This window comes from Anastrepha obliqua, chromosome 5, assembly GCF_027943255.1.
Source record: "Anastrepha obliqua isolate idAnaObli1 chromosome 5, idAnaObli1_1.0, whole genome shotgun sequence".
Lineage (NCBI taxonomy): Eukaryota > Metazoa > Arthropoda > Insecta > Diptera > Tephritidae > Anastrepha > Anastrepha obliqua.
The window spans coordinates 107306815-107331579 of record NC_072896.1 but is presented as its reverse complement, the minus strand read 5'-3'; the positions used below and the strand labels follow the sequence as shown (position 1 = coordinate 107331579).

Sequence of the window (24765 nt, the reverse complement as noted above, 5' to 3'; positions counted from 1 at the left end):
TTGGCAATTTTTCGTTTTAATGAACATCTTACTATATGTGATCTTCTTTTTAGCTTTACACGTCTTTTTTTCTTAAATTTAGCAAAAAACTATCACTTTTCCACTTTTCTTACTTCCATTTTAGTGTAAAACGCGTTCATAAATGCAACAAATCTTTTTGCAAATCGTTAACAAATCTATCAATTGCATCACTTGTCACATTGGCAGTGTTGCCGGCGCTGCACTTACTGCGCATTTATAATGCGTTTCTGAATATACCCTTGCCCTTCGGATTCTGCTTCACACTGTAGGTTCCTCTAATTGTGGAACGACATCAAGACTTACGCCATAAATATGGCACGTTCGGCCAAACACCCAACAGAAGTGTACGCGCCAATTATTTTTTTATTTATTTTTTTATTTTTATTACTGTACATATAGTTTTTTTTTATTATTTAATATTGCATTCACATATAAATTCTTAACTTATCAATACGTAAACTTACACATACACATACATAGATACAATATATCTCCTGTAATTTAATTTATCAATAATGTTCACTAATCACTAAACAAAACTATTTCTGCAAAAGAAAGCCCACTGATATAGACGAACTAACGGATTCGAATCATTCGACACTCGGCACTCTTTTCCTATACGTGTTCCACGTCGAGATTATTATTCGATTTGGACGCGATTTCCAGGGACATTTGTGTGCGTACACCGTCCTCTCGACGGTTGCGGTAGGTGAGCGAATTCGCACGTGCCTTGCGACCCATGAAGTGACGTTCAACCCATTTTAGTAACGTATACACCGAATCGGTTGAGGGCAAACGGTGATCGGCTGCCGTGCGCACGATATCCGACGAGGTAATACGGAATGTGCGCGCCATACCTTTGAGAGCCTGAAGGGAGGAAAATTTTGATTAAACAAAAATATTATTTTGAATTGCTTTAAGGGAACTTTTTGTCTTTACTTACCTCCATGGCATCCTCATCTGTCAGATCGTCACCTACATATATTATCTTAATACGTTCACTCCAGTCGACACCAAACGATGTACGGAGTATGTAGATTGAGGCTCGTCCTTTGTTCCATTGTACGGGTGGACGTGCTTCGAGCGCACAATGCGCTTCGGTTGCTTTGAAGCCGTATTTAATGATAAGACCACGTGCCTTCTCGATCATCGCGGGACGCAGCTCGGCAGGGGTTTCGCGATAATGGAATGTGAGCAATGCGCCTTTATTCTCTACCCAAGCGCCGTCACGACAGACCTTTAAACAATAAAGAAGTTTTGTTTGATTGTGAGCTTAACCTCAAGTCAATTTTTTATATAAGGAAATTAATAAAACAAAAGCTTGGCCTTAATAGAATTAACCAAAAGGAAGTAGATTTCGGGCGAGTGAAGAAGTATGGTTGTGAGATCTGCCTTATGACAGACTTGCTCGCAAATAAGCTGTAAGTTTTTGCCAACAAATGTTTAAGGGGGGAAGCTGGTCTAGAATTTTGAAAAAATCGAAAATTTTTTTTTTGTCTTAAAAGGTGCTTTAGGGTCTTAGAAATAATATACCAAATGAGGGATGCCAGCAAAAATGTCTAAATGCCCAAATTTTTCATTCGACGGCAGTGCCTCGCAGGTATGCCCCGAACGCTATTTACAACTTTAAACGCGTTTTTCTCGAAATCACTTTTTTTAAACTGGCCGAAGACATAACTCGAACAAATCTTTACCGATTCTTACGAAATTTTGACAATACATTCGAAATACCTTTCTCCGGAGACGTACGTAGGATTTTTTACTTATATTACATAGTTTTTTTTTTAATCAACAATTTTATGTCGTTCTTTATAGTGAAAATTGTAACTTTTTGTTCAAACGTGCACCATTTCGCGAAAAAACAAAATATCGAAAAAATCCTATGTACGTCTCTTTCTGTTGTTATATAGAAACTAAAAAAATTTTATTTTTTGATCCAGGACAAAAATTAAGGAGTTTACGTCTTCGGCAATGGACCCACTAGAAAAAAAGGCGCCTTAGGAGAACTGCTGGACAGCGGCCATTTTGAAATTAATTCAGACGAAAAATTTTGTATTTGTACCATGAAAGCTATATTATTAAACCTATTTCACAGATTTTCGATTGATTCCTTTGTTGAGTCAAAATAAATTCATAAAATATGCCCATTTTTTGCGCTCTAGACCAGCTTCCCCCCTTAAGATGTTTATTGCAGATTTGATGGCATAAAATAAACGACAACAGAGAGCTTTGGGCGATTTGTAAGCAGTTACCCATCCAGACTGAAATAAAGCAGAGGAAGTGGAGGTGGATGAATACGCAGGCAAGCACTCGATTGTAACCCGCATGGCAGTAGAAAAAATGAACGCTATAGGTGCACTTGGAAGAGATCTCTCGAAAAAGAACTTAAGGCTGCAGGGAAATTTTTCAAAAGTCAAAGTCATCGTGAATGATCGTGACCGTTGGAAGTGTTTTGTGGAGGCCCTATGTCCCATCAGGGAGGACAGGAATTAAGAAGTGAAGAAGTATTGGATTATCGTCACATGTCCTGTCAGAAATGCAATACCCATTTGGAAGCGTTTGCTTGGACCTATCCATGAACTTTAGCACGACAGTCGGTTCTATGTTACCCGGATTTGTAGCAGGCCAAGAACTGTCATTCTGGCAGCATTACTCGAACATTTATGTGAAATGTATATGTTGTTAAAACAACAACAACCTACCCATGAACCGTAGGCTAAACATGAGAAAAATTAGCAGTATATGACTTTGTTGTTGTTGAAATGGTTAAGTATGGACATTCACATAAATAGTGGAAAAGACTTTCTTTCACCTCCTCCGCCTGACAGCTTCTGCAGCTGGGATTGAAAAGAGGGTTAAATCTGGCTGCATGATCCCCTACCTTCCAACGACCTGTAAGGGTTGCAGTAGTAGGTGAGATGCTTGGAAGAGAGCAGATGGAATTAAAAGGAAGACTAAGCCTGGCTGCATGATCCTCTTCCTTCTAGTGTCCTGTAAGGGTGAGAGCATCCTAACAGGTTTTTCGTCCTTTGGATGTTGTACGACGGCCATGTTTTTCTTGTTACCGTGCATGTAGTTAATTGCTTCCACATTCTTTCGTCCGAAGAATAGTAGTGTGAAGCAATGGATGTTTTTATTGTGTTGAATGGGGTAGCAACTGCCACCGCCTCTGTTATGTCTAGTGACGAACTTTTTCTTACTAGCTCATCTGCTAACTCATTACGCTCTATATTCCTATGACCGGGACTCCATATCAGAGTTATTTGAAGCCAATGCCCAAGCAATTCTACTGGAATTAAACGCCTTGATAGCTACCTGACCGTCTGAAAAGATGGCTACTCTTGCTAGCGCTTCTCTGATTGCTAATAGTTCTGCCTGGAACTAGCGGGCATATTCAGGAAGTCTAATTGATTTGGATAATTTGAGCGGATCCGAATAGAGGCCATCTCCCACACCACTGTTCAGCTTTGAACCATCAGTGCAGATTTCAATGGCCAATCTACGAATCCCCTTCCCTTTTCTCCATTCGGCTCTCGGTGAAAAACGTACCGTAAAATCTGTCTTGAAGTTAAGATTGGGGATTGTGAAGTCTGATTTGTCTTTCAGCAGTAAGGGTATCTGCACGAGGATCTTGCTGTGACCGTACGATCTTGTTGTCCAGCCTCCTATGTCTCTGAGTCGCACTGCGCTGCATGTAGCGATTGTTTTTAAGTGTAAATCTAATGGTAATAGATGCGTCAGTGCGTTAAGCGCTTCAATAGGACTAGTGCTAAGCGTTCGTGAGGTTAGGATACACGCTGATCTTTGTATCTTCGTCAGCTTGGTTTGGTTGTATTTCTTTTCTATTGCGGGCTACCAGACTAGTGCCGCATATGTTAGTATCGGTCTTACAATGGCCGTGAAGGACCATTTGGATAGCTTAGCTTTAATACCCCATTTTTTACCCAACATTCTCTTACACGTGTTAAGTGCTGTAGTTAACATTGGGCCTCCAGCTGAGTTCGGGATCCAGGAAAACACCTGTATTTTGCTGTTGTTCCAGTGATAGACTAACCCCGTTTGATTTTGGAAGATTAAAGTTTGGTATCTTGGGCTTTTAGTGAATAGAATCCGTTCAGTTTTACTTGGGTTTACGCTTAAACCACAGTCTGTGGCTCAATTGCTGAGTAATTTCAGAGCTTCTTCCATTTGCTAGAAACATTCCTGAAACTATGACTTTAGTTTCTATATCCATCATGGAACTGCCGGATAACTATATTTTTTCTTCTTAATGTACTCTAAACCGCCTTAGCCACTAACACCGAGCTCAACAAACAAAATTAGTCCATTCAGCTTTCGCTGGTGCTTTGTGTTTTCAACTCAAACAGAACATTGCGTCGGAAATCAGTGCACAATGATGAGATGAATTTATTATATTCCAATTTCCCGACCTCATTCATATACATACATAAAATATAGTCTCATAATTTACTCCAGCTTTTCGGCATCTACCGTCTACGTGAGCAAAATCTTCATCTACCTTGCGCCTATAGCAAAAAACTACCAGGATTCTCACCTCTGACCTTACACTATCATAAACTGTTCACCCATAAGCCTATAAAAAGCAGGTTTCATACAAAGAAACTCCATACTGGACTATTCTTCTTTGGGCATTCTGAGGCGAACCATCTTCTAGAAAGTCTTAAAAATTGCTCAAAAATTGAAGGCGCATTTTCGTGGTGAGAGTCTTTGTGCCTGAAGTATCTTTGCCTTGAAATCTGTTTACTTTCGACACTCATGAACCGCCTCAAAAACTATTTTCTAGACAAACTCTCCTCGTGTTTTATTCAAATAAATGTCGTCATCAGACTTACCGAATCTTGCAGTGCCTTTAGTAAATGACTAACTTTGTCCTCGTACTCGATTGGCATAGGATGCACGAATTTACTGCCATCAGGATGTAGAATTTCCAAACCATGATTACCCGCATAGGTAATGCCTTCGATGCCCACCATCCGCTTCACATTATCGACATTACGTCCGGAAATAACGGCGACATAGACATCGGAGTGGTTTGAAAGCTTAAAGAGCACATTCTTAATTTCAGGCGATAGCGTAGCGAGATCAGGGTGAGGAGCTATGGGTGCTAGCGTACCATCGTAGTCCAACAATAAGGCCAATTTATGATTGTAACCGATGTATCTGAAAATAAATGAAGTTTATTTTACTTTTTGTCTACCACTTCACTAAATAACGACTTACTTCAATAGATAGTCATCGAAGTCGTCGACAGTGACCGGTTGCATGATTGTGGTACCCACATCATCCACATCTAGTGTGCCCATAGCCTTGAGGAATGAACGCATCCAATGGCTAACATCACATTCAGACTCGCGTCTCCGCAAGCGGCTCATACGTAATATACGCTCGTCTTCGGGCATCGTAAGCGCACGATGTATGACTTCAGCTGCGGCGTGCACTTCGTACGGATTGCACAGCAATGCTTCGTGCATCATTTCACCAGCGCCTGCAAAGGGGGAAATTACCAATACGCCGGGACTCTGATTGATCTGGCATGCCACAAATTCCTTTGCCACCAAATTCATGCCATCTCGCAGCGGTGTAACGAGACATACGGCAGCATCACGATACAGTGCGGCCAAATCATCCTGTGCCACATAGTCGTAGATGTAGCGTATGGGCGCCCAGTTGGCTGTGGTGAAGCGGCCATTTATGCGGCCAATCAACTGATCCACTTCCTCTTTCAGCTCTCTGTACTCCTTGACATCTGTGCGTGATGGGACGGAAATCTGCAACAAGCTGACCTTCTCCTTATGCTGTGGATATTTCTCCAACAGCGCTTCGAAGGCCATCAAACGATGCACCAAACCCTTAGTGTAGTCCAGCCTATCAACGCCCAAAATGACCTGCTGCTTATCGCTCTTCAGCACTTTACCGGCATTCTTTGCCAAGGTCACAAATCGTTCATATGGTATACCAATGGGCAGTGGACGTACGCGTACAGTGCGTCCACCATGTTCAACCAACAGATTATTGCGATCGACACGGCAACCCAAATTGCGTTGACAACAGTCGACAAAATTCAGACAGTAGTCCTGTATGTGAAAACCGACCATATCACAGCCCAGCATGCCTTGGAGAAGCTCATCGGCCCAAGGGAATAAACGGAAAATGTCCCATGGTGGGAAGGGTATATGCAAAAAGAACGCAAGCCGGCATGGCAGCTGTTTCTCTTCGGCCTTCTCACGTATCCAATTGGCGGCAAGCATCAAATGATAATCGTGAATCCAAACAATCGGCGGTGTATTGTTATCCAGCGCCTTGTTTTGCTTCAAACACTTTTCGAGCGCCTCGATGGTACGCGCTGCGAAGTGCTTATTCACCGTTACATAGTTGTGCCAGTGATCGGCGCCGAACGTGGCGCGGCCGGGCATCGAATGGAAGAGCGGCCAGAAGATCTTATTGCAGCAGCCATTGTAGTAGCTGTTGAAAATCGCGGGGTTCACATTGACGGAAACAACCTGCGAAAAACCACGTAGAAAGTGATGATAAGATATGTAAATAACTGTAATCTACGAGTTAGATGGGAGATGGTGGGTGAATTGGATAATGCGTCGATTGATAAGATACAAAATTTGACGTTTACTGAGCAACCAAATTACATAAAATGCATTTCGAATAGTAAATAAAATAAAATAAAATAAAATAAAATAAAATAAAATACTCGTTTGGAGTAATAAAATGGTCCCAGACAGACATCCTTCGGATTGAAACCCTGATACGCACCACTTTCACAAAGTTCCAAAGCCATTACCCTCAAAGCGCTGTGGAAAGAATATCGCTTCCTCGAAACGTTGGTGGGAGAGGAATCATTAATATAGCGCGTCTACACTTCTCGCAAACTTTAAAGCTACGTACATATTTTCTAAGCAGCGAGTCCCATCTATTTAAAGCTATAGCTATGGCAGATAATGGCTTTACCCCGCTAAGTCTGATGGAGCAGGATTTCGCAGTACCTGAGCGGGTTAAATCCCCAGCAGAAATGATCGCAGCATGGAAGGCAAAAACAATACACGGTGCCAATCCCTATGATCTCGAAATGGAATGGAGAGACGCACAATCATCCAAATTATGGTTGAAAAGAGGAAAGCTATTTTCTGAAACAGAAGGTTTCGCAATCGCTATCCAAGACCGAGTTATCCCAACAAGGAATTTCCGAAGGTCGATACATGGCGAGGCAATAGAAGATAGATGCCGATGGTGCGGCATTTACAGCGAAACAATCGACCATATAATTGCTGGATGTAGCGTACCTGCCCCCGTGAATATGTCATGAGACATAACAATATAGCAAAGATCCTCCACCAACAACTTGCGATAAAACACGGTCTCTTACAAGCAGAAGTCTTGTATTTTAAATATGAACCAAAGGCAATATTGGAAAATGCAAATTTTAAACTGTACTGGGACAGATTTATTTCCACAGATCAAACCGCAGCTGCCAACAAACCTGACATCATCTTGTTCGTCAAGATAAATAAAACAATCGAAGTAATCGATATAGCGGTGCCCCTTAATCGCAACATCCAAAGCACATACTCCACCAAAGTATCGAAGTATGCAGCTTTGGCCATAGAACTGAAACGTATGTACAAAGCGAGGGAAGTGAATATAATTCCAATAATTATATCGTCCACTGGATTAGTGCCAAAGCATTTAATAAAAAACTTGAAGAAGTATGACTGCCAACACCACTTAGAAGACATGCAGAAGTCGAACATACTGGATACATGTGCAATAGTTCGTAGATTTTTAAATATAATATTTAAGCAATAGTAATCGCATGGGCGTAGAACTTGGACTACGCTCCACCAGAGCACAATCCCTTGATAATTTTATCCGGGATGTGTAATCTCCGGCGATAGCCGAGATAGATTAAGCTCAAATAAAATAAAATATAATAAAATAAAATAAAATAAAACAAAATAAAATAAAATAAAGGAGAGTGAAGTGAGATAAAAAAGTAAATAAAATAAAATACAAAATAAAACTACAAAAAATAAAATAAAATAAATCAAAGTAAAATAAAGTAAACCAAGAGATTTAAATATAATTTATAATAATATAATACAATAAGGTGTTTTAAGCGGACACCTAAGGTGCTGAAAATTTTGTCCGCTTCTGCAAAGGCCAACCAACCAACCAATGTGTCCATTTATGAGAAAAAAGTTAAATAAATTCCTAAGAATTTGTGATATGTACTGAAAAAAGTGTTCGCTTATAAGAGGTGTCCGCTTAACAGAGGTGTCCGTTAGAAGAGACTACACTGTATATGTTTATATAAAAAATAATAATAAGAATGCATGTAAAAAAGGCATAACTTCTGCTCAAATATGAACGAGACGTTATCAATAAAACGGTCCGCGGATGACATATGGCAAAAATAAATTTTTTGTTTTTTGGTAGGACTGTTATAAGCTTACATGGCAAATTTCAGCGTGATATGTCCATAGTTTGTTTTCTGTGCTACTGTAAACAAGTCAAGTTCGAGTGTGTTCTTCGAATTCTCTTTTATGACTTCAATTGTCTCAAAATGTTTTCCACGGAGCGGCAACTAGAGCTTGGGAAACAGGAAAAAGTCACATGAAGCCATATCAGGCGAATACGGTGCTTGCGAAACGATATTAACATTATTTTTGTTCAAATAATCGCGAGCAAGACGTGATGTGTGAGCTGGTGCATTATCGTGATGCAAGAACCATGACTTGTTGGACTTGACTTTTAAGACGAATGTTCTCGCGCAAACGCTTTAAAACGTCTAAATAATATTCAGCGTTAACCGATCGGCCTTGCGGAAGGAACTCCGAGTGCACCACACCTTCGTAATCGAAAAAAACAGTCAGCATAATCTTAATTTTTGAGCGACTTTGGCGTGGTTTTTTGGGTTGATGTACGGCCCTCTTTGAACGATTTGTACCACTGGAAAACACGTGCACGCGATAGAACAGAGTCCCCATAGGTTGTCTGCAACATTTTTAAGGCGTCTGAAGCCGAAATTTTGTTGGAATAACAAAATTTCAAACAAATTCTTTGTTCAACTTGAATTTCCATCGTTAAATTCGAAGAACACACTCGAGCTTGACTTGTTTACAGTAGCACAGAAAACAAACTATGTGACATATCACGCTGAAATTTGCCATGTAAGCTTATAACAGTCCTACCAAAAAACCAAAAATTTATTTTTGCCATATGTCATCCGCGGACCGTTTTATTGATAACGTCTCGTTCATATTTGAGTAGAAGGTATTAATCCTTTTGCGTTTATTTGCATCTTAGATAGTAAACCAAATAGATTTAAAAAAACATACGTAATTAAAAAACAAAAATTAAATGAAATTATATAAATATTTTTCAATTTATTTGCATCGAATATACCAGAATAAAATATATATAATATAAAATAAAATAAAACAAAAAGAAAAAAACATTATTAAATATTTCCCACATTTCTTTGCAACCAAGACATCAAAATAAATAAAATTCTAAAGAAACAAAACAAAAGTTAAAAAAAAAAGTTATATAAATTTTTTCAAATTATTTGTATTCAATTTAGCACAGTAAATTGTAACAAAACAAAAACAAAAAAAAAAAATTAATAAAATATTTCTAATATTGGTTGTAGAGAAATCAAAATAAATCAAATTTTATATAAACAAACTAAAAAATAAATGAAATATTTTCAACATTTCTTTGCATTCATTATAGCACCAAAAGCACAAGTGATACACAGATCACGACAACCATAAAAAATTTAGAATCTATTATCGCACTCTGGTGACGTTATTTTGTATTGGCGAAGCTGCCACCCCACGCCATTGAACTTTGTTCTGTCGGCAATTTGGTTATCATTTGGTTGTTCTAGCGAAATGCGCATATGTGCGTACATATTTAATAGGTATATATATATATATATATATATATATGTATATATATAGTATACTTCCATTCAATTGGAGTAATTGTACTTGCACATACTTATGATTGAAAACAAGCACTACGAGTATATGGCCTAGAGTAAATTCATCTTCGTACCAGCCAACGTAGAAAGATTATAATATTCCATTTGGGAATATCTCACTTTTATAACTACGAGGATAGGAAGAGCTTTTTCAGGATGAAATTCTGGAGATTTTGACTTAAGTTGTAAATTCAGCTAATAGCAAAACCAATGGCAAACCTCCGAATGTATTTCTGCCATGAAAAAAGTTGCTCTTAAAATACGATCTGCGGATCCATGGTGGCTTAAAACTGTAGGTCCCTCCATTTGTGAGAAAACATCGAGATGCACCACACAAATAGGAGAGGAGCGCGGCCAAATAGCCAATAAAGGGTGCAAGTGTCAATTATAGCGCCAAATAAATATAAGCAATCTCTTCGACAGCATAAATATAAGCACCGCCATCGAGTTTAGCTACTAGCAAGTCAAGTTTAATTTAAAATATTTTATTTCAATAAAATGCCTTATATTCTATAAGCTGGTAGTTTTTAACTAAAATTCTATATAAACTAAGTCCTCAGTCGTTTTTCATGATTATTTTATAACAATTTTGTTTTTTTTTTCACTGAATGCAGTACGTACCTGATCGGATTTCAAGCCTGCTGTGGGCGTTTGGTCAGATGGGTTCGATTCGGGTATTGGCTCATTCGGATCGGCAAGATGTATGCCTGGCCAGCCGACCCACAAGCCTTTACCTTTAATCACCACAGGACAGACAGCAGTTACAAGTCCACCAGCGCTAGAGATAAGCGAAAAAGATGTGAAATTAATAATAAGTAAATTAATAAACTAATTAAAGATAGAGTATTTTCAATAAACGAATTAATGCACATGCAATCATTTATATATGACTTTTTCACAATAATTCAGAAAAACAAATTTTAATCAGCAGTCACACTAGGCAGGATTAAAAGAGGCGCGGCGGAGGAAAGTTGAGCGTGTTATTTATATGTAGGTGTGCATGTACGCACATACATACAGAGATATGTTCAAGTGTGTGTGTAAATATGTATGAACGCATTAAGCGTGAGAGACGTGTGATAACACTGGTACCGGCATTGACGCTACCACCTAGCCTCTAACGAACACATAGCCAATACTCTAAACCTATACATATTTCACCAAAGGTCACGAGTTCTCCGAAGAACGTAATCACTGTCGAGTCTATCAATAGAAGCGCCAAAATAAAAGAAGAAAAGTAGAGAATAAATTTAAAAAGAATTTAAAGGAAATAGCCGAAGCAAGAAAAACGTAACCAAGACGGGCATTTCGCAGTGTCTGCTGATTGGGTAGGGCGTCAGTGGCTACAGTACAATTTATTGAACCACCCTCGGTCCTTGATCTCGTGAGTTTATACATAGACTTACATATGTAAATAAATGTATCAAGATTCTTTTATTACATGTGAAAAATAAATAAGAAACGTTGTATGTATTTTGTATGTGGTGGTAAATATTTTTGTTATTGATTGTTATGCCTGGAGATTATTGTATAAAAATCAAATAGTGTTAATTTTCATAGACTTTACAAATCAGTGCTTAGCAGCCATTTTCGAATTGCACATGAAATTTGTTGATTTTGTTAATTTTCATGTAAAACGCCACAATTACTCTACTCCCATTCAACCGGCACGCATAACGGATATTTTTTGTTTTGGCAATAGGTTAAGAGAGGCAGAAGTTTGTTAAACGGCGAGAGTTTGTTTCGGCTACAGAAACAAAAGTGCATCAGCTGCATATACAGTTAGAGATATGCCGTTGCAAATCTTTTATTGAGAGAGAAAGCATCGTTGTTTTTAAGCGCTCTCAAGAAGATCTTTTGAAGAATATCGATGTGCAGGGATGAGAAAATGAAATAAAATTCAGGTTTGGTACTTTTATCTAGTAAAAATCGTTGGATGTTAATAAATAGTTATTTGCTTTACTAAGTCATTCTATTTCAAACGAATTAAGCAAATGCACATGACATGCCACCATGATTCAACAATAAAAGCTTGTGTAAAGTTCGGCAACTGATTTCGGTTGCTACTTAATCCATTGAAGCAATTGGGAAGTAAGGGCAAAAAGGGCATAATTTTATTCCCTTTCTGTAAAGGTACTAAAAAATTGAAAAACGATCGATGTCAACCATAGACAAATTTTACGTTATTTTATGAATGCTGCCTAATTATTTATACAGGGTTTGATTGAAAAGTAATGAGCCTTTTTTTTATTAAGCAGTTTTATTAAACCTTTTGGCTTATACAACTAATATTCTTCAAAATAGGACCCTTGAGCGTCGATACACCGCTGGTAGCGGTCCTTCCACTGCAGGAAACATTTTTTAAACTCATCTGCCTTAATCGCGTTCAATTCGGCTGTCACAGTGTTTTAGATCGCCTCGATGGAGTCGAAACGCCTCCCCTTCAGCTTTCTTTTCAGGCGCGGGAACAAGAAGAAGTCCGGAGGGGACAGGTCTGGGCTGAAGGGAGGGTGGGAAGCACCGGAACCCCCATCTTGGCCAATGCAGAGGTGCAGAGGAAGGCGGTGAGGCGTGAGGAAGGGTCCAGTTGTTGACGAGGTCGTGCCGAACCCATGCGACGCGGGTTTTCAGCCGAAGGAGCACTTCTTTGTAAAATACCGCGTTTACAGTGCTTATTGGAGGTACAAACTGTTTAGTTTTACGCAAAATTTGATCGAGTAGCGTTGCTCCAACGATCGCTGCATTTTCGCCACTGCAAAAGCCTAACACACTTTTAAAACAGCAGCACCGCTGTTGCCAGCGTACTGGCACCGGTTTCTAGTGGAAGGGGAAGGTCTAACGATCATTCCCCCCACCAGCCGATTCGGTTGATCGCTTGGCAGACGCTCCGCGCCGGAAGGCTCATTACTTTTCAATCAAACCCTTATATATTTCTAACTTAACTTCCAAGTAGCTGTCGCAGTGCCGAATAGTTGTACCATTAAAATTTTTGAATATTCCAAGTTTTTAACGCTACTCAGTTACCTGGTGCAGTGGACACTTCATTCATCCATGCGAAGTTGGGCTAATTGGAAACATGTTCCGTCAATACCAACTTCTTTATAATGAAGTGTAACTTAATAAATTTCTGCAACTTTAGGTGCGTTTCAGAAAAGCTTTGACAATCTATATCTTAAAAACTGCAGGTTTCCCACAAAATAGATACTTTTTCCATTCTCAGAAGCCCTAAGTTACTCCATGTGGCCGCGCGATTTTACCCAATCTTTTCTTTTAATTTTGTCTTTTGGGACTTGAACAAACTTAACGCCCTCTTTTGCCCACATTTTGAGGCCACAAAAAAAAAAAACGAGTATTGCTTGCTAACTATTTTAGCAACTGCTTTCATTTCTATCCTTTTGAGTACTTTTTCTTTCGAATTTGCTCTGAAATAAAAGTAGTTTTTCCAAGAGGACATCACGAATTTATTAAGTAGCTCAGGTGGGCTGACATAGGATGAAAATTAGACAGCTTATATATATATATAATTGGCGCGTACACCCTTTTTGGGTGTTTGGCCGAGCTCCTCCTCCTATTTGTGGTGTGCGTCTTGATGTTGTTCCACAAATGGAGGGACCTACAGTTTCAAGCCGACTCCGAACGGCAGATATTTTTTATGAGGAGCTTTTTCATGGCAGAAATACACTCGGAGGTTTGCCATTGCCTGCCGAGGGGCGACCGCTATTATATTAAAAAAAAACTTTTTCTTAATTTTTTGATCTTTCACCGAGATTCGAACCGACGTTCTCTCTCTGAATTCCGAATGGCAGTCACGCACCAACCCATTCGGCCACGGCTTACATTACCTTAAATTATTGGTTATAACATGTAACGAAACATTAATCGGCACATTGAGCAGGTAGTAGATCAGCTGATTTAATTTTTTTAATTTATTTGGTCCCTAAAACGTAATTTTTTTTATTACTTTAAACTGTCTAATTTTATTTATAGATTTTGACATTATAGGTCAAGGTGTACTATATCAGCAGGCGTAGTTGAGAAGTGAGAGCCAAGATACCTAAATCTTAGCCCCGCGGGAGCAGGGCAGCTAAGAAGAAGGTGCTGAGATGGTTCCACCTCATCCTCCATGCAGCTGACGCAAAAAGTATTCAAGGTAGTTTCAAGTCTCTCAGCATGTATCGCAGACAGCGCTCTGTGAGAACACCAACGAAATTCGAGAGCTGAGATTTTGTCAACCTCAGAAGATCCCTCGAACGCCTCGGAACCAACGGTGGCAAGAAGGATTTCGCGACCTTACAAGTTTGTATACTTGTCCAGCGATCGCTGAGTTGGTGCGAAGCGCATTTTAACAAGAGCAGGCCGCAGGCGGTCAAAGTGATCCTAATCGTCTCCTTCGTGGGGAAATCATATTAATGTCCCTTGTCCGGCCAGCTCATCCGCGTGATAGTTTCCCGCAATGTCGCTGTGACCAGGAACCCAGATGAGCCTTATGTTAAAGGATTCGGATGCAATCGAAAGTGAAGCCATGCATTCCCCGACCAGTTTCGAATGCAGCATCATTGAGCTGAGGGCCCTTATTGCCGCTTGGCAATCGGATTAAATACTTATTTTCTTAACAGTTAATACGCAGGTGAGTAGCTAATCAGCTGCTTCTTTGATTGTGACCACCTCTACTTGGAACACATTGCAGTGATTCGGCAACCTGAATTTGAGTCTGATGGGAAGCTTCTCGCAGAATACTCTCCCGCCAACCCTTCGTTCCAACTTCGAGCTATCCGTGAACCCCCTAACGAGGTGGCAATTTTCTTCATTTTTTGCTAACATTTAAATTTCTTTATATTTCTTAAGTACCGTACTCTAAAAAAAGGTTCTACCGAAAAAACAGTTTTAGAATTCTTTTACCCACCACCGGCCGAAAAGAGACTTTTTTATATCCCGCTCTAGCACAATCAACTGGCATGCATAAATCATATTGGGCCCAAACACGCCATCGAGCGTCTATAAAGACTTGGCGAGGGTGAGTTGATAAGGCCTTAAAAATTGGAATGGGTGGCTTTGCCAATTCAAATTCAACATTTGCCTATCGAGCTAAACCCATTTTTTATAAGAACGCGCACCCTAATGTTTCGTCAGATTTTTCAAATAGTGCCGTTATGGCTGTCATTCGAAGCGGACTCCTTCCTACAAGTATTTTCGTACATATGTAAGAAAGCAAATTTCTGTGTGGCCACATTAAATTTTGAGCGAAATAACACATCACGCAAACCAAGCAAAAGCTGTAAAAGTTCTATGCCAACTCTTCACTAACAATTGGAAGCTTTGTACCACTGGGTTACTTAATTTCGGTGCGGGCGTACTAACACCGGCGCCGAACATTCTGGCCGACCAATTGAGATATGATTGTCTAGCAAGGCACATTCAACAAGGTAGAAGTCACTCATACCTCATTATTATGTCAAAAAAGTGTGAACAAACAACCATTTGAAATGAAAGTGCCTGCAAATATGATATGGAAATATTTAAAATTATGTGGAAATGCATATTTCTTAAATAGAATTTATGTATTTATTTATTTATTAGAATTAATATGTCATACTAAAACTAATACTTGAACAAGTACTAGCTGACAGGGCCTACAACTCGTTAAAGAAATTGTATGTTACTTGTAAAACAGTTTGGATAATAGTCTTGTGTTTATTCGCCCAATGTTTTCGAGCATTTTATTCAAATACCTAATTCTAAAGTATATTGGACATTTATAAAAAAATGTTCCGATTCTTTCTTCTAAATTTACATCAGAACTTAACTTTAACAATCGAGCTTTCCTTTCCATTACATTTATTAAAAATGTTATTTCATACAAATGGTCTCCTAATGAAACACCACAGCTATTTGCCCAACTTTGTCATTTGGTTTTACAATCAAAGAAGCTTAATATAACGCACAATTTTATTGTGCTGGCTTTTCGCATACCCAGCACACTGTGTTCGTAATTCCGTTTCATTTTATTATTTCAAATCACTCGTGCAGCACACAATTTGAAGTCGAGACCAAAAAGTTACATATGTAATTATATAAGTTATAAAAAGAATTACGATCTTTAAAATATTAAGTATTGACATTTCAGTCGCAAGAGAAATATCGACATCACAATTCATTGTCAAAAATATATGTACAATAAACAAAGTTTCCTAATTTACAATAACAAATATGTTTAACATATAGGTTGTCAGAAAAGTCTTTGCAAGCGCGTAGTTCTAGTTGTATTCGTCGCATCGGTTCACGCTAGAACTTTTTGGAAAGCTCTTTTCACGTGCTAACACGTGTTTGATTAATTGTTGTTTGCTTTTAGTCGTTCGTGAGTTATAGCGTCGCAAACATGGAGCAAAATAAAGAGAAAACACGGCATATTTTACAGTACTACTACGATAAAGGCAAAAATGCATCTCATGCTGCCAATAAAATTTGTGCAGTTTATGGACCCGATACAGTTTCCATTTCCACCGCACAACGATGGTTTCAACGTTTTCGTTCTGGTGCAGAGGTGATCGAAGATGCGCCACGGTCCGGAAGGCCTGTCGTCGAAAATTGCGATAAAATCGCTGAATTGATCGAAAGAGACCGGCATAGTAGCAGCCGTAGCATCGGCCAAGAGCTGGGCATGAGTCATCAAACCATTATAAATCATTTGAAGAAGCTTGGATTCAAAAAGAAGCTCGATGTATGGGTGACACACGACTTGACGCAAAAAAACATTTTTGCCCGTATGGATGCATGCGAATCGCTTCTGAATCGCAACAAAATCGACCCGTTTTTGAAGCGGATGGTGACTGGCGATGAAAAGTGGGTCACTTACGACAACGTGAAGCGCAAACGGTCGTGGTCGAAAAGCGGTGAAGCTGCCCAGACGGTGGCCAAGCCTGGATTGACGGCCAGGAAGGTTCTTCTGCTCCCCTATGGCCAAACGCTCAATTCGGACCTGTACTGCCAACAACTGGACCGCTTGAATGCCGCACTCATGCAGAAGAGGCCATCCTTGATCAACAGAGGCCGAATTGTCATCCATCAGGACAACGCCAGGCCACACACATCTTTGGTGACGCGCCAGAAGCTCCGGGAGCTCGGATGGGAGGTTCTTTTGCATCCACCGTATAGTCCGGATCTCGCACCAAGTGATTACCACCTATTTCTGTCCATGGCGAACGAGCTTGGTAGTCGGAAGTTGTCCACAAGAGAGTCCTGTGAAAATTGGCTCTCCGAGTTTTTTGACAATAGGGAAGCGAGCTTCTATAAGAGGGGCATTATGAAGTTGGCATCTCGTTGGGAACTCGTCATCGAACAAAACGGCGCATATTTGACTTAAATCGCATTATTATAACCAATTTTATGAACAATTGAAAATTCAATAAAAATACCGCAAGACTTTTTTTGACAACCTATATTTCTTAGCTACTAGCCTACGCTCCAAATTACTGAAGGCAAAGTTGGTATGCCAATGCCCTTGACAACTTGAAAGCTGCAAATAGATAGGTATACCTTAAATATTGCCATTAATCGCTGGAGACAGTTACATACCGGTAGCAGTGGTATACAGACATGGCCAGAATGGAATATGGGTCGCACCAACAGTCTACTTAAATTTAATAGGTAATACGTAAGAATACTAGTAGGAGTTATATCTGGGCACTGTCTTATAGGGAGGCATGCCAGTAGAATCGGGGCACCATATTTTCACTTTCGCAGAGACTGCCAGGATGTAGAGGAGGAGGAGACAGTTGAACACCTTCTATGCGGGTGCATGGCTCTGTGTAGAAGAAGGTTGAATTTGCTCGCAATCGCTTTTCTGGAAAGCATCTGGATGTTTCAGACGTATTGATATAAAATTAGCTAGACTTACTAGATTTATAAAGTTCACAGGATGGTTTAGAGAAGGCCGAGGGGAGTAAGGATAGGGTAGTTCCGGTGGTATCGCAAGGGGGCTCTATTTGACCAAGGTTCGTCGTAAGGCAGCCACTTTACCTAACCTAACTAGAATAATGTTTTTTTACTGAGAAGTATGTATGTATCTAAATTTGTACGTCATTTTTTATAATTATTTTAACGATTTTCTATGAAATTTAATCATTTTTATGCAATCATGTTACATAAAAGAGCGTTTTGGAATCAGGTGATCTCAGCTGTGGGCATTTTTGGATGACCAGCTGAGAGAATTTTTACTTCTGGATCTGTAAAATTATCGCAATATATAGGGTGGGCCATGTAAAATTTGCTTTTTGAATCGGCTATAAAAAAAAACTAATCAATATTTTTTCAAACTTTTTTTTTATTTTGAAGATTGAATATTGTCATTTATGAATGAAAAATAATATCGTTGAAATGACTGCCACGACTGGCTTTACAGTAGGCCATTCGATCAACCCAATTTTTAAGCACATTTACGATTGTTTGGGATCCAATTTCATGAATGGCAACTTCGATTTCGTGTTTTAAAGCATCAATCGTCTCTGGATGGTTCGCATAGCATTTGTTGTTAACGGCTCCCCACAAAAAATAGTCCAACGGGCTTAAATCACAGCTCCGAGGCGGCCAATTGATATCGGAGTTTCGGCTGATTATTTGGTTTTCAAAAACGGTAGCCAAAAGTTCGAGTGTAACTTTGGCAGTGTGAAAAGTTGCACCGTCATGTTGAAACCAAATGTCGTCCATGTCATCCTCTTCAATTTTTGGAAACAAAAACTCGTTGAGCATGTCACGGTAACGCTCGTCATTTACTGTAACCGCGGAAGAAGAAGAAGATTCATCACTTTGGAAATAGGTTTTCAATATTTCCCAATTTTGTTCAAGCGTATATTTCGTCCCATTTCGTAAATGACAAACCTTTAAGTAAATTATAAACACATTTGACATGTCATTTGTGTTACCATTCTCAAAAAAATAGGTGGTTCAAAAAGCAAACGCTATATGGCCCACCCGTACTTTGTTGAGTGTGCCTTGGTTGCCGAGTGCGCCTCAAGAAGGGGTGTAGCGATGCTCAATCGTAATCGAAATGACTCTATGCGAAATCCAGATGTACCAGGGATCAATGAGCAGATCGAAATTTTCTTCATTCAACCTGGCCAAGTTCATACCAACAATTGCTTGATGCGTCTAAATTGAATGCAAAAACTATCACATTTGCCGAGGAAAATGTTTTTTAACAGCGGCGCACAATCCGCAGTTGCAATGGCAAATTTGCATGAACTCTGTTACGAGTTACCACCTCAATTATAGAATAATTAATAGAATATACCTCAGCCTTAGTCAATTGCGACCATTCGCGGTTTCTGAAGATTTAGAAATGGCTCGGTGGTTTGAGGCACGAGTGAAATGAATAGATCATCAATGAAGCAAAAGACCATTTTGAGATTCTCGACAAATAATATTGATGAAGTGTATCGAACTAAAAAGACTATGTAGAGAAATTCAACATTTAAATAAATAAAGTGTACGAGGGCCGTTTGAAAAGTCCATGCAAAAATAAAAACCACTTAATTGTTTAGGGCCAACTTTCTTGGCTCGGAAGCCGTTCTGCCGCTCAATTTTACAGTTATCAAAGCCACGGTTAGCAAACGGGTTACTCTAACTCACAAGCGAGCTTGGCAGGCTGAGAGAGGCTGCAGATGGACAAAACTGATGTTACCTGTCATGTCCGACCGACTGTCGCAGTTCCTCCTGTCACTAAGCACAGGGGTCTGTAGGAGGCTAGTTGGACTGATGACAGGCCACTTTCTATGGGCAAAACACATGGAAAAGGTGGGCATCTCAGACGGCGGACCACTTTCTGTGCGTCTGCCCCGCCTTCGCTCGAATCAGCCTTGAGGCCTTTGTGACTGATGTGTTAAGAAGCGAATCCGAGTGCAGTACAATGGATTAATTGTGTCTGAGTGCTGTACTTGCTAGTCTGTCCCGACAAAAAAAAATCCTTTAAGGCTTAAACACTTCGTGCAATGCTGTTATACTTTGTTGAATAATAGGATTTGTCCAAGTCTGAAAAATTGCCATTCGTTTCTGCAATCACAATCAATAAAATCCTTTTCCCGCCAGCTATTACTTCAAATTGGGGAACAAATAGTAGTCTAAGGGAATCAAGTCTGTAGAATAAGGGCGATGTGAAACGAGTTGGAACCCTATTTCCATTAATTTTGCGACCACGACTGCTGAGATTTGGGCTGGTGCGTTGTTGTGATAGAAGAGAAAAATCACTCGAAATATACCCATCTGACTTAGAAGTTGTATGTGTTCTTCCAAAAGACGCTACTAACTGAACATAACCTCTATACGCGCCAGTAGTACCATCTCTCTGACTTTGCACGGACTTTTCAAACGGCCTTTGCATTTATTTATTTAAATTTTCAAGGGCTATAGACCCGATAGTGTACGGGTTAGACTCTCCCGGCATGAAACACCAAATGATTGAACAAGTTTTTGAAGTGAAAACTTCTTTAGAATCGTTGGGAGTGATTTGAGAGTCGATGAAACGAAAAAAGCGACACTTTTGGCTACGAATATTACATAATATATAAACGTAGCGACGAACTAAATAACTTTTAGGCCAGCGCCGACAGCATGGCGCGATAGCCGAGCGACTAGCAATGTGAGCTTCCGATCCAAAATCCTTGGTTCGAATCACAAGAAAAAAATTTTTTTATACAGTTATTTTATTTTATTTTATGATATGTTTATGAGGAGCTTTTTTTCATGGCAGAAATACACTCGGTGTTTTGCCATTGCCTGCTGAGGGGTGAGCGCTATTAGAAAAATAGTTTTCCTTAATTTTGGTGTTTTCGCCGAGATTCGAACTGACGTTCTCTCTGTGAATTCTGAATAGTAGTCACGCACCAACCCATTCGGCTACGGCGTTTGTTTAATTTTACTGATGCAAAAATGAGGAAAAATATATGAATAAAGTTTGCTTACTGTTTACACATTTTCCAAAGGTGACGGAGAACCAAAAAAAAAAGTCGATTTTCAAACAAATACGAGTGCATATGTGTAATTGTGTTAGAGTTTCGGGCACGCCCCAGCAAAACCTGCGTGCATATGTGTTTGTAACATTCAAAAAAATGTAATTGTGTTAGAGTTTCGGTCACGCAGGTTTTGCTGGGGACGCTCATAATAGCAACCGCGTGTGTATTTTTATATTCGTAAATATTTTCATTTTTAAATATTTACCGCAATTATGCCGAAAAATAATGCAGAAAAGTGTCGTGAATATCGACAGAAAAAAATCAATAAATAGCATCACGGAATTCATTCACGAAAATTTAATAAAGTATACACCAGAAGTATCGCGGATACTTAGAAAAGATTACAATAAAGTTCCAATGATTTTAAGTGGCGATTTTAACGTAAATTTTGCATTGGACACAGCGGTTCCTTTAATTGACTTTCTCAATACAACATTCAATTTAAAAATGTGTAACAATCGCACTGAATCGACAACACGATCAAAAACAACCATTGACGCGGTATTTCAAAGATATGTTGGCAACATCGAAACCAAAGCATTTGTATCATATTTTAGCTATCATAAACCACTCGTATCATTTGTTGAAATTGAAAACATTGAGGATGAATAATAATAAAATGAAGAAAATAAAATATGAACTTTATAGCAATATTATAATGAACCTATAATTATCCCGCTCCTAATGCTGCTTTCGTCTTATTCTCTCTCAGTTTGTTTTACGGAACCGTTAGACTGGTTTTTTTCTTATAGCAGTCGCCCCTCGTCCAGCAATGATAAACTTCCGAGTGTGTTTCTGCCATGAAAAAGCTCCGCAAAAAAATAATTGCCGTTCAAAGTCGGCATAAAACTGTAGGTTCCTTCATTAGTGGAAACACATCAATATGTACACCACAAATAGGAGGAGGAGCTCGACCAAATACCCAAGCAAAGGGTAAATGCGCCAATTATATAATGAGTATATAATATATAAAGACCGGCCCTAGTATTAAAGGAAAATACACATAAGGAATGAATATGGAGGCAGATATATAAAATATTTTTTTCTTTCGGAAGCCTTTGCGTATACCCAAAGGTATATAGATATACAAGTATGGTAACACTTACATACATTTCACTAAGAACCAACGCCGGTCATATTAGTTTGGGAAAAAGGAAAATGTTTCCGTAAAATTTTTGCGCAAATTTTTTAAACTGTTTTATGATCGGGCTTTAGCTCCTGAGCGATGCTACGACTACTAACAAGCCGGTCAACTTCGATTATTTCTGTGATTTTATCGACGTTATCGGCATTTTCTTTAATATCAAAAATGCCTGAACGGAATCGGCGAAACCAAGCTTACATTTTGCCTTTATTAAAGAAAAACTGTAAAATGTACCGAATTTTCTTTTTGCTGAGTTTTATTGTTACACCCTGTAACTGACAAAAATAGCAAACGATTTTTTATTGCGACGAGCATAAACTTTAAATTGTTTGATCAATATCAAAAATACTTTACGAGGTATGGATCACTACAGCCATCTATCGAGAAAATAATGGATTTCTTTTTCTAATGCAATGTAAAGCCGGTTCGGCCAAAACTTGGATAAACACTTGAGTTCATTTTATTTGAGTTCACTTACCTGGCTTTACGTTCCAATTTTTCGGTTTTGGGATCACGACTCAAAACGAAGGGCAAACGATTCGAGACCACAATCAAGCTGGCCTTCGTGGCGGGCTCCGATGAGTTCGTAATAACGATTTCTGTTTCGACCATTGTGTTGTTACAGCTCGCCGTATATGCCAAAAAATTTAAAATTGGACTATAAACACACAAATGGTGTCAGTACTTTTGTTTATAACCTAAGCGATTTATGTCAAAAGGCTTGAAACGTTTTTTGTTTTTGTATTATTAAAACAATGAAAAAATCAATTAACCTCAACCATTTAAAAACTTTTTTTTGGCACTTTTCGTTATGTAATTTTAGCACATGAGTGAAAAAAGGTTTTCACGGAATTATTTGAAAATGATGTCAAAAAAGTGTTTTTGCTTTGTTTATTGGTCTTCAAAATGTCACAAACCCCATTAGAAAACTTTTACACTGTTGCTACCACTGAGCATGTAAATATTGTCGTCGGGAATGCCTGGCCTATAAGGTGTGCTGCGTCCAAAGTGTTGCTGTTGTTACTAATTAACAAGCGTTACGATCAGTGGGAAGTTCAACAACGAACTGAACTAAATCTCGTTCAGGATACGGCTTGTAAACCACGCTCGACGCTTTAAGACGACCACAATTTGACTCGACTCGACCCGATTCGTCTCGTCTCGAAGCGAAGCGATGCTATATAACTTGACTTGACTTGACTTGACTTGCCTACAGGCTTTGCTGTTTTTCGTAGATAAGGCGCGTCGCTTGCAATATAATATAACTTATACATACATACATATGTACGTGTATTGCCATGTTTTTGTTTTTGTTTTTGTTTCTTTCTTATTTTGCGTACGATGGCGATTGTAATCAATCATCAAATGCGATGCGCACTGAATTACGGCTGCTCGTACTATGCGACAATGATTTTTCATAGACACCGTTAGGAGGTTAGGTAAAGATAGTCACTGCCTGCGTTTGTGTCTGTTTGTTTGTTTGTAAAGAGGCGACAACTCACCACTGCAATAGCAAATGCAACGCCGTCCCTTTGTATTATCAAAAATTGCCGAGAAAACACATACAAACAAACAAATACACAAATACACACACAAAACTACTATCATTTGCACGGCAAGCTGCAGTCGTCGCTCACGATCAGCTGCAACGAAGGCAGCGGCAATGTTGTTAAAAACACACACCCACACGCACACGTACACGCAGGCATATACAGATATCTGAGTTTTGTGCATGTATTAATAATTATAAACAATAATAAAATATTAAACAATTCTTGTTAAGGGTCTAGGCGGGTTGGTGGGCGCATGTGGGGCTTTTTCGGTGGAGCAGTTCATCGAGCGCGGCATTGCTTATCAGTTGTCTAATGCACGATTTGAATGGCTGACACTACCAAAACAGTTATGGAAATTAAATAAATGAAAACAGTTCGAGTAAATTCAGCATTTCATGTTAGTTGTCATAGTTGACTACAAAAGATTACGATTCGGTTAATATAAAAACTAAGTCCATAAGATCACATTTTTATTGCTGATCCTCCGCTGCTCGTGGATTGGCAACCAGGGTCACACACACACACACACACATACAACGCCCGGGTAAAGCTGTGAAATGAGATGCGTGCCGATTAAATAAATTAAATGTATCAAAATTTGTCGAAATCAAGAGATTTGGGTGTTTACTCTGACAAATCACTTCATTTTGTTTTACCCTATAGAAGAAAACGTGTGATTTTATTTTTTTTTCAAATTTATTCGAATATTTGCCTCAAGGGTTTTTCTTTTCTTGCTTCTTTTTTTGTTTTTATTTATTTTTGTTTTATTTTATTTTTCGTCCAGCTATCAGTTGTTGACGACAAACGTTCTGCGACATTCCGCTGATTACAACAGAACCAAAAAAAAAACACAAAAAATTGCCGGAATTTAAAGGCACATTCCACTTTTGTAGGTACCCTTGTATCTATGAAGATCAGCGATCGAAGAGTCTGGGAATGCCATGAAATGTAATGAACTCTCGTATTATTTTCGGTATGGAACCTTTGCAGCAGCATTTCTTTATTGCCCAAAACGCTTCCTTAAAA

The 24765-nt window shown here is 39.0% G+C and overlaps 1 protein-coding gene across 1 annotated transcript; it reads right to left on the bottom strand.

Moving 5' to 3' along the window:
* Positions 1-403: 403 nt before the first annotated feature.
* On the bottom strand, positions 404-23358 carry LOC129248572 (uncharacterized). The gene is made up of 7 exons (XM_054888179.1): positions 23104-23358; positions 22665-22844; positions 10661-10817; positions 5263-6542; positions 4875-5202; positions 965-1258; positions 404-888 (listed from the first exon to the last, which is right to left on the bottom strand). Exons 1-7 carry the CDS (start codon positions 23106-23108, stop codon positions 637-639), a joined length of 2496 nt encoding a protein of 831 aa, XP_054744154.1. The 5' UTR covers positions 23109-23358; the 3' UTR covers positions 404-636.
* Between the last annotated feature and the right edge of the window lie 1407 nt (positions 23359-24765).